At 39.7% G+C, this 13,496-nt stretch overlaps 1 protein-coding gene across 1 annotated transcript; it reads left to right on the forward strand.

Annotated features, from left to right (window-relative positions):
* The first annotated feature begins 695 nt into the window (after nt 1–695).
* LOC145406691 (organic cation transporter protein-like) lies at nt 696–11,719 on the forward strand. The gene is made up of 6 exons (XM_080277795.1): nt 696–818; nt 5,896–5,997; nt 6,648–6,799; nt 8,884–9,143; nt 9,856–10,040; nt 11,552–11,719. The coding sequence occupies exons 1-6, from the start codon at nt 696–698 to the stop codon at nt 11,717–11,719; spliced, it is 990 nt and encodes a 329-aa protein (XP_080133921.1).
* The last annotated feature ends 1,777 nt before the right edge of the window (nt 11,720–13,496 follow it).

Consider the following 13,496-nt stretch of genomic DNA (forward strand, 5'->3'; position numbering starts at 1 on the left):
TTTTCTACGAGAGCATTAATTTTCTTTAAAGTAAATGCATTTGTCTGGAAATGGCAAGAATAAAATAAAGAAGTCATCGGATTTAGAAGGTTAACATGTTACAAGCAACGCATGTCGCAAGGCTGCAAAGATAGTTTGTGGACATACGGGTCTTTCCTATACTTTTCCAGACTTTTGACTCTGTACATTCCACAGAATGATATGCAACATGTTACGGGAACATTTGTATTTGTATTACAGTGATTCCATAATTTACAGGGGAAAATGAAGCAAAGCCAATTTTATGAAGTTGCAATGAAATTTTCCGGTCAATGTAATATTGAAACAGCATTAAATGTTTTTTTTCCAGTTTACCCATCTCCCATTTTTTCACGATAAAAGGGAAAGATTTGGTTCACATATACAGTTCCGGCTAAAACTACTACCCTCATGGTTTGGTAGGTAATATTTGGCGATTCCGACTTTGTAAAATGTAGCATTTATTAATGAATTTTCTACCAACTGATGTTTCTGACTAGTTATGTGTAAATTTGTGTGTATTTTTGCCCAGAAATTAATTGAGAAAAGGGAGTGTTGTAGATACAGTTGTCTGCAATTGCACAGAACCTAAGTCCTCGGAATGAGTGGTTAAGATAATTGTGTGGTAATTTGCGTGTTGTGGTTGATTCAGGGTGATAGGTGAGTCTCCTCGTTGGATGGCGGTGGTGGGGCAACATCAGACAGCAATGAAGGAAGTGAAGTGGGCAGCTGCTTGGAACAAAGCCACTCTCCCTCCTGATAATGAGCTACTGACCATCATGCGCTCCGTCCAGCAACAGGTGAATCCCAGCCGCTGTTCGTATATGCTTAGCTGTACCGTTGCACTGCAAATAAGTGGGCAGTATTCTAGGTGACTTAGGCTTCGTAGCACTTCTTCCTCAGCGATTAATTATGTACAGTATATAACAGCCTAACGTTCTCTTAAATGCCAGTTATGTCATTTTCACATCACTTGGCTATTCACATGTACTGTACAAATTAATAAGGAAGAGCATCTAAAGTTACTTCAACAGATGTTTTGCCTCCATATTGACTTACATCACACCTTTCCTTCATTTCATAATTCATCGTCTTCCTCAGCGACAATATATAAAATTGATCATTATGAGCTCAGTAACGGTATGGAAACAAATCTAATGGTATCTGCAAACATTTTGTGATGGATAAGCAATTAGTTAGTCCCCATAGTTTTGCGGGTAAGCATTGGTGTATATATATATATATATATATATATATATATATATATATATATATATACATATATATATATATATATATATATACAGAGAGAGAGAGAGAGAGAGAGAGAGATAATACAATGTTTGTTCGTCTGCCTGTCTGTACCTGTAAATATCAAGGGAGGTGCATATAGATTTCTCTAAACACCTATGAGTATAACCAGTGTAACATTTTACAACAAATTTAAATTTATATGTTACTGTTACTAAAGTGGCGCTGCTGAGCCAAGATTAGAACTAATCCGTATAGACAGAAAGTTTGTCTGTCTGTCTGTTTGTTCTCTATGGAAATCGAGGGGATGCATATAGTCTTCTCTAAACATCTCTGACAAGTGTAACTTTTTACAGCTAATTTAGAAAGTGTACAGTACAGTCGCTAAAGTGACGCTCGTGATGGCAAGATTAGAACTAATAAGAAATAATTAGATCAACATGGTGGAACGTGGTAGCCAGTAAGAGTAGTTTTTTACTTCTATAGTCATATCGGAATCAGGTAAAGTGGGTCAGCTAGGTGGATGGATTTGTGGGGTGGGCAGGTTGGGTGGGATGGGTGGGGAGGGTTGGTGGGTTGATGGGTGGTGGAAAAATAGGTCCATGGTAGGAATAGTTAAATGTGGAATATTGCTCATGGGGAAATGAGTCCACGGAGAATTATAGGTTCACTGGATAAAATGGGACCGCGGCGGTCTTCCACCACAAGCGGAATGGCCATCCAGGGTCCCAGGCAATGCCAGTATGCACGGTCATAGGAATTTAACCGGGCAGTGCCGGCTACCCCTGCAAGGAAGTAAATGAATAAGGACAGGCAAAGCATTCGCCCACGAATGTGCACTGTGCATCATCGCTAAAAAAAATTAGATCGGTAATCTTTGCTATAAATATAACGGTTGGAGTTTAAACATGGGGAGTTAGTATTTTGTGATTTCATGATAGTTTTTTTTTTCCTTTTAGGCCATGATAAAAGAGGGTCTTTTCTACCTATTTGCAAAATTTCAAGTCAATATCTCAATCCATTACTGAAATATGAAAAAAAATGTGTTGTAAGGTCCTCTGGCAATTGGAGGCATGACGTCCCAGCTTCGCCAAAATCTAATCAGTTCAAGCTACACATCCCTGGATACTGCCTACAAAGTTTGGATACAATTTGCCCTCTTGATTTTGAGATACTTTGGTAATAGACAGACACACACCCTCTCTCTCTCTCTCTCTCTCTCTCTCTCTCTCTCTCTCTCACACACACACACACACACACACACACACACACACACTAGCTTGCCATCTGGTAGACGGGAGTTCGCGCCTCGCTCAGGTTGCGAAAAGTTTCACTGACGAAGTGGGTGGTTACTGTCCCCGTTGAGCAAGGGGACGGGTGTGTGGGTGTGTGAAGGTCACACCCTTGCCCTTAGATCGGACTATATGAGCTCTCAGCTCCCTTCCGGGAGGGTAAAATGCTGACGATCACGACCATCAAGTGATCCTGACCGACCCGGTGAATTACACACACACACAGATGCAGGTGATTACATTATCGTCTTGCTAGGTGGGCAATAATAATCTGAGCGAACCGCAATTTCCAGTTGTAGGCAGCTCAGTACTACAATAGTTATACTACATTCTTATTGCTTCCATATATGATGCTAAAATGTAAGGAAAAAAATGCTTCATCATACGTCAGGCACTGTGAGCTGATGTTGGCAAGCACGAGACCAGTGACAATGCATCTGTGTCGGCAAGACACCACAAAAAAGTGAGTTTTCACATCTCTTGTTACAACATGCTCATGGCATTTTGCTGGCTGCATGCGACATGAATAGCATGAAGTCTGCAAAGACGTGACGCGAAGGAAAAAAAGTAATGAATGAGCACATGAAACCACAAAGAATGAAGAGTCATGTAACAAGAGCTGTTCATATTACCGGTTTGCCATATTTTCAGGCAGCTTAGAGAACAAAGGCCAAAGCGGAAGAGTCTCAACATTTCTGCAAAGATCATCAACTTCATCACAGTTCTGCTCAGGCATGAGAATGTGTAGTGACGTATTAAGTCAGTTTCCAGTGTCTGCACATCTTAAAGTGATTCGCACCAAATCCTGTCAGTACTTACGAGTACAGGGGATAGATTTTACAAAGTGGGAGATATACGTGCAAAACGTTATCCTTGTCTCCCAGAGATAACTACTGTACAACATTTTTTTCCTATCAAATATCTGAGACTTTGGGAAAACAGCTTTAGGGAAGAGATAGAGATTATGAAATGCGTGAGAGTGAAGAGTATGTGAAGATCCAAGATCTCGTTAAATGAATTTTTCATTTAGCATTGTAATAGTGCTTTTACTTATATTTTAAAAAACTCTGATGAACAGGTAACATGCTTAGGTAAGTTCTTCATAAAGGGCGAGTTTCTGACTGTGGTTCCTTAGCTTCCAAGAAACTCTGAGGCAGCAGCAAGTCTCCAAATCGTTTCCGCTTGGCTTCATTTATTTTGCCACCTCTAATTATGAATACCCAATTAATCCTTTGTTTTTTAGATTGTTACGTTCCCTCGATAAAGAAATCCTAGGAGGAAGCTGAAATTACGTTCATCACCATCATCATCAGCAGTAGTCGCTCCAATGCAGGACAAAGACCTGTCCCATCTTTTTTTCACTCTGACCTATTGGCTATAAGTCGTTCCATCTAATCGCAACGGATCTCCGAATCTTATCTCGCCCTCTAGTCGTCTATCTTACACTTCCTCTCATTCCATCTCTGAGCTGTCATTCACTTACTGTGGTTGTCCATCTATTATCTGTCCTACTAAGGACTCAACTTTCGTCTGTTCCTATATCCATGAAGCTCTCATTATATCTCTCTATGTGACCCCTGACATAATTCTTTCCATTCCTCTCTGAGCACTACTAAGTTTATGTTCCAATGATTTTGTTAAATTGCAAGTTTCTGATCCAGAAGTTATAGCAGGAGGAACACACTGATTTTATAACCGTCTCTAATTGCATGGTAGTAATTGTTTATCTTTTATGCAGTTACTTAGTTTGCCTAAAGTCCTCCATCCCATTCCTGTTCGCATGATTTCATTTTTCCTGCAGGATCAGCCTGAACTGCCTGCCCAAGGTATATGTATTCTTCACCACGTTCTATTTCTTCATCTGTATTAACTTGACGGGAACAAACATGCCTGTTATGCATAATTTTCCTCATATTCATTTTCAAGTCTACCTTCAGACTGTCTCTGTGCAGGTCGCCTCACATTTCTTATTGGTCCTCACGTGATTCACCGAAGAGGACTTGGCGTTTGCATATATAAGATTGTTCAGTCGCTTTCCATTTATTCCTTTGTCATCAAATCTAAATTTCTCAAAACGTCCTCTAAGGCACGCAATGAATAACTTGGATAAAATAGTGTCCCCTTGTCTAACACCTTTGTTTATTGGTGTTTTCTGGGTGTACTTACGGAATCATATTATGGCCGAGCCATCTCTATAAACATATTTTAGTACTTTAGCATAAGTTTCTCTTACACCTCGTTCTCGGATTGCTGTCATCACTGCAGCTGTTTCAACTTAATCAAATGATTTTTCATAATCAATAAATGCTATGAACGAAGTTTTCTTATATTCTGAGGTGTTATCGATCATCGTATTAATGATCTGAATACGCAAACACTTCGAAATCCGACTTGTTCTCTTGGCTGTTTTACACATAAGGTTGGACTAATTCGATTTGTTAGGACTTCTGTGAAAAGTTTGTATCAAGAGGAACAAGACTAATTAGATGGTAGTTATTTAGGACTTTGATGTCCCCCTTTTTTGCGAAACAGAGCAGTTACTTTATAATACTTTATATGGCTATTAAATTATTTTATATAAATTAATGAAAGGAGATCCGAATAGGTATACATTACTACCCTATATATGCCCCATTAATTACAATCGAGTTCGTGTGCTTTCAGTAGTTTCACTCCATTACCTTACGTGTTATTTTTTTTTTTTTTTTCATGATTAGCAAAGGCCAGCTCGTGGGAGTTCCAAGCTGAGATAATGGACGGTGACAATACTAGATCCTGATAAGAATTCTTGAAAGCTGCCAATATACGTCTCTTATGCTTGAATCATATGTATGACTTAGTGGTTTAATACTCAGTTGAATTAGGCAAATACTCAGAGTGGGAACATGGGGGTTTACTCCTTATTCTCGTCCTATTTTCGACAGTGTATTTAACAAAATTATATAAAAAAATATCTTACATAAATGTTATATAGTTATTTCAATATAAAGAGGAATTTAGTAGTAAGTTTTGAAGAGCCTTCAAGTCAAATCGAACACAGAATTTTCAGCTGGTGTGCTACTGCAACAGCAGAAGAACGGAACAAAACAGCCATGATGTCTATATTACGGAAAATTGAATGCTGGGGACGACAAGGACTGGCCGTAGGACGAAACCATGATGAAAGTGCTTAACTATGAAGATGCAATAAAGGACATCTGTGGATGTTACTTCTTGTGATGTATGAAACGAATAGAGCCTTGCAAAGTCACACACAAACTCGTCAAAATAATGTTAGATACATATTAAAACATCTGAAAATATCCTTGTGGACTGAATTCAAAACTTTTTTCAGGGAAAAATTGCCCTGGAAATCGAGGAACACAGCAGTGGGACTTCTACTGGGTTGGCAGCAGATGAAGCGATACTTAGTGTGAACAGGGAGCAATTAGGCAACGTAATCTGCTACGTCCGGAATAATAAAAATATGTTGAAAAACTGAATATGTGAAATGTGAGAATTAAAAGGGCGAAACCATTGCTGATCCCGTCAACGACTGCCTTCAAAAGGTTGAACTTGACAATGAATGCTGTCGTTCTCAAACTCTTAATGGAGCAGGCAATATGGCTGAGAAACAAAATGAGACTGTAAGGAATTTTCAGGTGAAGACTAACTATAAGAAGGCCACATATTAACCACTGTGCATCGTATGAGTTAAATCTTATTCCTTCCAAAACATTCAAGGTGCCAAATCTTACAACATAGTTCTGCAAGCACTAGGAAGATTTTCATCAACAGCCCCAACGTCAAGGCAATCTTGAAAAGTCATGTAAGAAATTAAAAAAAAAATCACCATGATGAAGAAGGTTTGGTCCCTATGTGAAATGAGATGAATAGAGTTCCGTAGGAATTTTGGAGATTTAGATACTGTTTATGATTTTCCTTTTAATGTGGAATAGATCTTAAACAACAAAGATAATATCTGGGACCCAAAGACTATAACCGAAGACAATGAGTTTCATAAGCAACTTACAGAACCCAAGTTCTGCGTAGTCTTTCAAATTTGCCAGTATTTGCATTGATTCACTAAAGCCACTGTCTCTTCAGCTCCAAGGCATAGACATGGAGAGCAGCCAAGCATTTACAAAGGTCTTAGTGCTTAAGGAGGAATTTCAGTTCATTCGGAATAATTCAGAGCAGAAATTCGAGGACCTCTTCACGAGAGCAACATCGTGGAAATGTACTCTTGACTGTTCCAGGTACTAGACAGTACACCGTACTTGAGGTATGATGGAACAGGTACCCCTGAACAGTACTGCCGGTGAAACAATTTTCTTACTAGTCACTGGCTGCGTAACAAGGCAGTTAAGTGACAGATTTCTTGGAAGAACGGCCTTTATTATCACAGCCAGGGTCAGAAATAATGTAGTTCATCTTACACCAGACGTGGGGACTACAATCAGGGAGCAAACGAAGATCATCTGCCCAACCCACGATCCTTTTCTTAGGTCTGAAACTATTTATCTGGTTCATAGATAAATCCAAGGTACAATCGATATCTGAAACTTTAGAAAAGCCGTCTTCAGATGGTATGGAGCAGTGTTCTAAATGTGATGACAATATTGCGTATTCTAACTGTGATTGCGACCAGTGCCAGTGTGGAAAGGGCTAATTGTGCTCTGAGATAAATAAAGGATGTGAATAATAGTTGCATGGATGAATCTTGCTATAATGCCACGATTCTGATATATAGCAAGTCTATAAACACAAAAATCTTGATTATGACAAGATTATTGACATATATACCAGGAGACATCCATGGAAGATGCACTCCAGTACCCATGTACGTGATTAGTAGTTTTGCATGGTGATTTGTTGCTTCAGTGATCAAGATTATGTACTGTAAATTACACTTACCTGTATTAGTGTAGTCTTGTGATTAACTGTGCGGCTACCTTGTCTGGTTTACAAAATCTCTAGACCATATCCTTATCCCCCAAAAGGAGAATGGTGGATTGCAGAAGAAGGACAACTTCAGCATGCAGTCCACCAAGTTCACGTTTCAAGTGAACCTGAGGCCACAATAACTACTATTACTACTAAAAGGAAAAAAAAAAGTAGGCTAAATGTTCTTTCTAAATATCGCTACAGTTGTCGTCAATTCACCTGTCACCCATATAATAATAATAACAAATCATCATCCAATCCTACGTTGTCCCATGAGGAGCGTAGAAGCCCGGGGCTAGACAGTTGGTCCTGATATTTAAGATGAGAGTGGCTAGCCTCACTCAGCCCTGTGTGGCACTCCGTGAGCAATAAACCCCAACTACCCCTTGGATATAAACCTTCACCGGCTCAATCCGATTGGAGGGCAATAATTACCCACTAAACCACCAGGCACTAAAATTTGCTTATATGGCTACCACCCACGTAGTAAATGGTTTCCTGGTGTACAGGAAATTATTTGGCTTGTCACTCAGTGTAGAGTCACCCTCAGGCAGAAGGAAGAGGAAACAATGAAAGCAAGAAAGACAGAAGAGGGAGCGTAAAGTCACCCGTAGGCGGATGGACGAGGAAGGAATGAAGGAAAAATAGATAGAAGAGGATGGAAGGAGAGAAGGATGGAGGAGAGGAAAGGGCAGACACCCAAAAGCAGCACTGCATTGAATGAGTGGATGGTGAGGGCCCCCACCTACCACAATAATAATAATAATAATAACAAACCTTTTGTCCTTGGTGACATTACAAGCTTTACTATAAGCAAAAGGCTTGGTGGATATTCGAGTGAATAATATGCTTCTTTAAATATACTGTAGTACTGCAACACTATCATTTGTAAAACAAGTATTTTATATTTTACAAATGTGTCATAATATTTGTCCACGTTAAGATTTGTGTCATTATACTTATTTGTTAATATTGGAGATTTGTGGCATCATGTTTGCATACAGTACGTTACAGTTTTGTGCCAGTATATTTGCATATGTTAGAGCTGTTAACCATTATTTCTCTGTTTATGCTCCTCTATTTATTATAGTTGCTTTCTAATCTTGATTTCATAGCGTCATGAATTATTTAATTTTCTGTTCCAATACAGATCAGTTACACAAGATTTGCTTTCGAATCCTGATTTCATAGTGCCATAAGTTATTTAAGATTAATATAAGAAATTTTACGAACTTGTTGCAGTAGTGTTTATTGTGAAAATAAAACAGTTTCACACTAATTGTTGCATCTTCATAGTATGCACAACTTTAATACGTGGTTATAATTTCTTCCTATATTTTTGAACGTTACAGCTTTCCCCCTTTTATTTATTTATTTATTCATTTGTTTTTTGTAGGACCCCCAAGATGCGCATTATTACGATAATCATGTGCCTTGATTACTTCATTGTGTCCATGACCTTCTATGGCCTGACCTTGGGAACCTCAAGCCTGGAAGTTAACCCCTTCATCTTCATGGCAATGTCGGGGACAGTGGAGTTAGTGGCCAAAATCTTCGGGACCCTGACGGCAGGCTGCATGGGCAGGAAGAAAATACTTTTTCTCAACTTCTCCGTCGCTGCCATCGTTCTTTTAGCCCAACCTCTGGTTTCTGATGGTATGTTTCGAGGGGTTGGTGTAAATTTTGGCACCAATGGTTACCGAGTGTGTAGATGATGGTAATTTTTGTAAATCTCTAACACCACTAGTTCATGAGGCAGATATTTGTATTTATACTAGACACCACAGGTTCCTGAAGTGAGTGTGACCATATCTGACATCAGTAGTTCCTGCATATCTGTAATAGGGATTGCGTTCGTATCTAACACTATATAGAGTTCTCAAAGGTCTCCAGTAAGCTGCAGTATTTTTAGGTACACAAAGTAGGATGTCTAAAGAGTGTTCAAGTTTGTCACTCTTCCTTTTAATTTCTAATTTATTTTGCACTTAACTTCATTTATAATTAGTGATTAATGATTCAGATGTTTGTCAAAAGTAAATGCCAATGCTGATTAATGGCAGTAAAATTGTATTTTTGTATATGAACTGGAAGGGAGTCAGTGTACCCTTTACAGATATTCTCGTATGATAAACATGCTGCTTTTAATGAAAGATCTGTATAATCCCCTCCTGTATGAATTTTTTCAAATATTGCTTAAGCAGTGAAGACTCCATAGTGATCAGTCCGTTTCTGACGGTAGAGAAGCTGACAATAAGCAACATCACTACACCTAAAGTTGAAGTTAAATATGTTGGCTAAGAGTCGTTATTACAGTTATGCTCTTACTGTCGTGCTTCAACTTGTTCCCATATACCCCTGTGCCGCACAGACCTCAAATGGCTGACTTTAGTACTTGTGATGGTGGGCAAGATGTCTATTTCATGTGCCTTTAATTTGATCTACCTATACAACCTGGAACTTGCTCCCACCGAGATACGTAGTCAGAGTATGAGCGCCTCCCAGATAGCTTCCCGTGCAGGAGCAGTTGTTAGTCCATACATACTGAGTGCATTAGTAAGCAATCCTCACTTAGTCTTATTCAGTAGTGTTAACTCTACCACTAAAAAATAGATAGAGGCTGTGTATTAACATATGCGGAAGTAGGAAATATTAATAGACAGACCAAGCTAATTTGTGGGGATGAAGTGATGAACCTATAGCTGGTTGGAATGTAATTTTATACAAGCACACCTCCAGATTGGTGTCCTGCTGGTCATGACATAATGCAGAGTAGTTGCTCATAATTTGTAACAATGATTCTGTATCAGTTATCCATACATTTGAACCTACTGGACAGCAGAATATAATATCCACATCACCCATCTGGATACGTAGCTCGTCTTGAAATTTTTGTCCCTACTCAAGAACGAACTTTCCAATCACTTATGTCATGCAGAGTCTGTATACTCTGTAGAACTGGCCCTAAGGCATTTCATTCCCTGCTTCCGAAATTCTTGTTTTCCTTCTTCAGTTCTCCAAGTGCACCCCTTCAAATAAAAGACCTCCAAGCATTCGTGGCCCTATTCAGTATGACCGATCTGCCACCTACTGACTTGAATTTAGACATTCAATGCTGTGTCCTTGGCTTTTTAATAACCTAACAAGAAAGCATTCAAACATATCTATGCCTGCTAAGTAATGACCCATATTCCTCACCTGTTTTTGCCCAGGAGTTGAGACGTTTCTGTCCCTAAGCAGTAACAACTCATACAAGATTTAACACAGGAGTCAGCCTTTCTCTGTCCCTACTCAGTAATGTTCCCTCTTCTTCCCGCTGATCTTTGTCTTCTTAAGTTTTCCAAATGGTCGATGTTTATTGTCCAAGAAGCAACAGTCCCAACTCTAAGATCGATCCCACTTCCGTCCGGTGACTTGTATCTTCTTAGCTTTCTATGTAGTGTTTGCTATTCAGGAAGTATCCTTGCTCTTTAACTGCCCTGTTCCATTCACTGTATGGTATCTTCTACCAAGAAAATTAAATTTATCCTCTGTCAACTGACATGTATCCTCAGGCAACTAACATATATTCTTTGTTGACTAACCTGCATCTTCTGCCATCTGACACCATCTAAGCTTTCCACGAGGCTGGTGCTTAATGTCCATGAATCAACTGTCCCGACTCAATAATGAGCCACTTTTCATGTTGTCCAGGAATGAACAGTCCCTACTCAGCAATGACCCCATTTAATAATATCAAGAACCGACTGTCCCTACCCAATAACGACCCCATTAATATCGTCCAGGAACAACCCTAATTTTATAATGCCCAGGAATCACCGTCCCTACTCAAACCCTATTTTATATTGTCCAGAAATCAACTGTCCTTACTTAGTAACGTTCAGTTGTCCCTATCCAGTAACAACCCTTTTAATATTGTCCGGGAATCAACTGCCCCTACTTAGTAACGATCCACTTTTAAACGAGTTGCAGTACCCATGTCCCTCTATTCAGTAATGACCCCCCTTGTAAACCAGGAGTTGAACTATCCGTACCCTAATCAGTAACGACTCCCACTTCAAAACCAGGAGGCGTACCCGTGGGCCATGTCTGTGGTGATGGGCGCGGCTGAGGGTGCGGGGGTTGTCTCTCTTCTTGCCCTGTGGGAGACGAAAAACACCCGCCTGATGGACACCGTGGCCGATCTGGAGGCTCTCACTCACGCCCCTGCCACCCAGACTGAGGCAAAAAGATAGTCTCTCTCTCTCTCTCTCTCTCTCTCTCTCTCTCCATAAATACTGAAGACATCCGTGTGTGTGTGTGTGTGTGTGTGTGTGTGTGTGTGTGTGTGTGTGTGTGTGTGTGTGTGTGTGTGTGTGTGTGATACAGTATGAAGGGACGATGAATTGATTAGGTCAGCAAAGTCAAGGAATCAAAGGTCAAGATCATATGGGGTCGACTTAGTTTATCTGTAGTCTTATTTCAACCCACAATGAACCCTGTCATGGAGGTTGTATGGCGAGCCCGTGCTCAAGGCTTGATGCAGGCGTTTCATTTATACCATATTATTGCAGTATATCCCTTCCCGGTGCAGTTTATTGCCGCCCTCCCATGCAACACCGCCAGTCTGTTGGTTTTTGTTTTGGTGATTTCCTATGAATTTCTCATCATTTATGCTAATTAATTGCGTTTTTTTTTCTCCCGTCCAGCACGCTGCTTCCTGTGTCACCGGGGAATGGTAAGTTATCTGCCAGTCGTCAGCGTTTCATTAATTTTCTTTAAAATTTTGATAGTGAACTCGTGTATAATATGCATAATATAATCCCAACAATCTTTTACTTGCATACCGCTGTGCGATGCTGTTTTGATTGTTATATATGAATTTACTTGTCTATAGCACTCCATCCTTGTGTTGCATATTGATATAATAATGCAAAAAATCTTCAACACTCTTACCCCTCCATGACTAAGCTAACTCTGCATTTCTTATACAGCTGCGGCGGTGTGAGGTACTAGACCGGAGGAGCTTCTTTCTGACGATAATTTGGTGTATTGTATGACGTTTTTCAAATACTGACCATGGCAGGCAATTGCCGGAAATATTATAGAAAAGAGAAGAGGGTTTACTTCGTTACAAATATGTGGGTATAACACCTGAGCATTTTGCAGTCGAGGCACAGCACTAGGGTCATAATTTAATTTGTACTCTAAACTCCGTAGGGCTTCTAAACGATTTAGTTTGCATGTTGCACCTTAATATCCTCTTCCATGGCACTAACACACACTTTCTGGTATTAGTAAGACGATATAATGAGAGGGAGTATGTTGATGCAGTAGGTAGTTAAATCGCCAAGAAAGAGGTGTAACGAAGACTGCTATGCCATCTAGAATTATGGCCCATTGACCGAAATGAACGCCATATGAAGAGCCGCGAATTAGATACGATATGAACAGAAGCCACTTGTTTTTGTGCTCCTAAATGAATATCTATGCATTCTCGCAGACTCTCTCCTTTAGTACTGAGCCTAGTTGTCTTCAGAGCTGATAGCCGTACACTGGGTGGCACAGAGGGATTCGTAGAAATTCTTCATCGGTGATTTATTTTACATATTACATTTTTTTTTATTCTCTTGTATGTTACTTAGGAAAACATGTTGATACAAAAAATATATAGGATAAATGCATAAAAGAGAATTAGGGTGTGATAAGCATTATTAATGGCTATAAAGGGGGGATGCTGCAAAATCATTAAATACGGCTAGAATACAAACTGACAAAATTAACCCTCTGATGGAAACTGGCTATTTATATTTGAGCTTTGATTGCGCATCATTGTAGCACATGTATCTGGGTTATGGATAAAATTGCAAATTAGGGCTGTCCATAATCCTTTGAATTAGAATCCCTACAAGTTGTACTAATAACACTGAAAACAAAAAGAAGTACCAGGGAGCATATCCATATCCCACACCTAGCCCTCTTCCTCCCATCATCTCCAGACATCACCTTCTGCTCCCCAAACCTCGCCCCAAC

The sequence above is a fragment of the Coenobita brevimanus genome, chromosome 8 (genome assembly GCF_032717465.1).
Source record: "Coenobita brevimanus isolate Jiangsu-jjx chromosome 8, ASM3271746v2, whole genome shotgun sequence".
NCBI lineage: Eukaryota > Metazoa > Arthropoda > Malacostraca > Decapoda > Coenobitidae > Coenobita > Coenobita brevimanus.

Excerpts from the sequence above, each read along its gene's own strand:
- LOC145406691 (XM_080277795.1), top strand. The coding sequence starts at position 696 with ATGGCGGTGGTGGGGCAACATCAGACAGCAATGAAGGAAGTGAAGTGG. Across the intron at positions 5,998-6,647 it reads ACAGGGAGCAATTAGGCAAC|CTCCAAGGCATAGACATGGA; the intron begins GTAATCTGCTAC and ends CTGTCTCTTCAG. Across the intron at positions 10,041-11,551 it reads CATACATACTGAGTGCATTA|GAGGCGTACCCGTGGGCCAT; the intron begins GTAAGCAATCCT and ends CTTCAAAACCAG.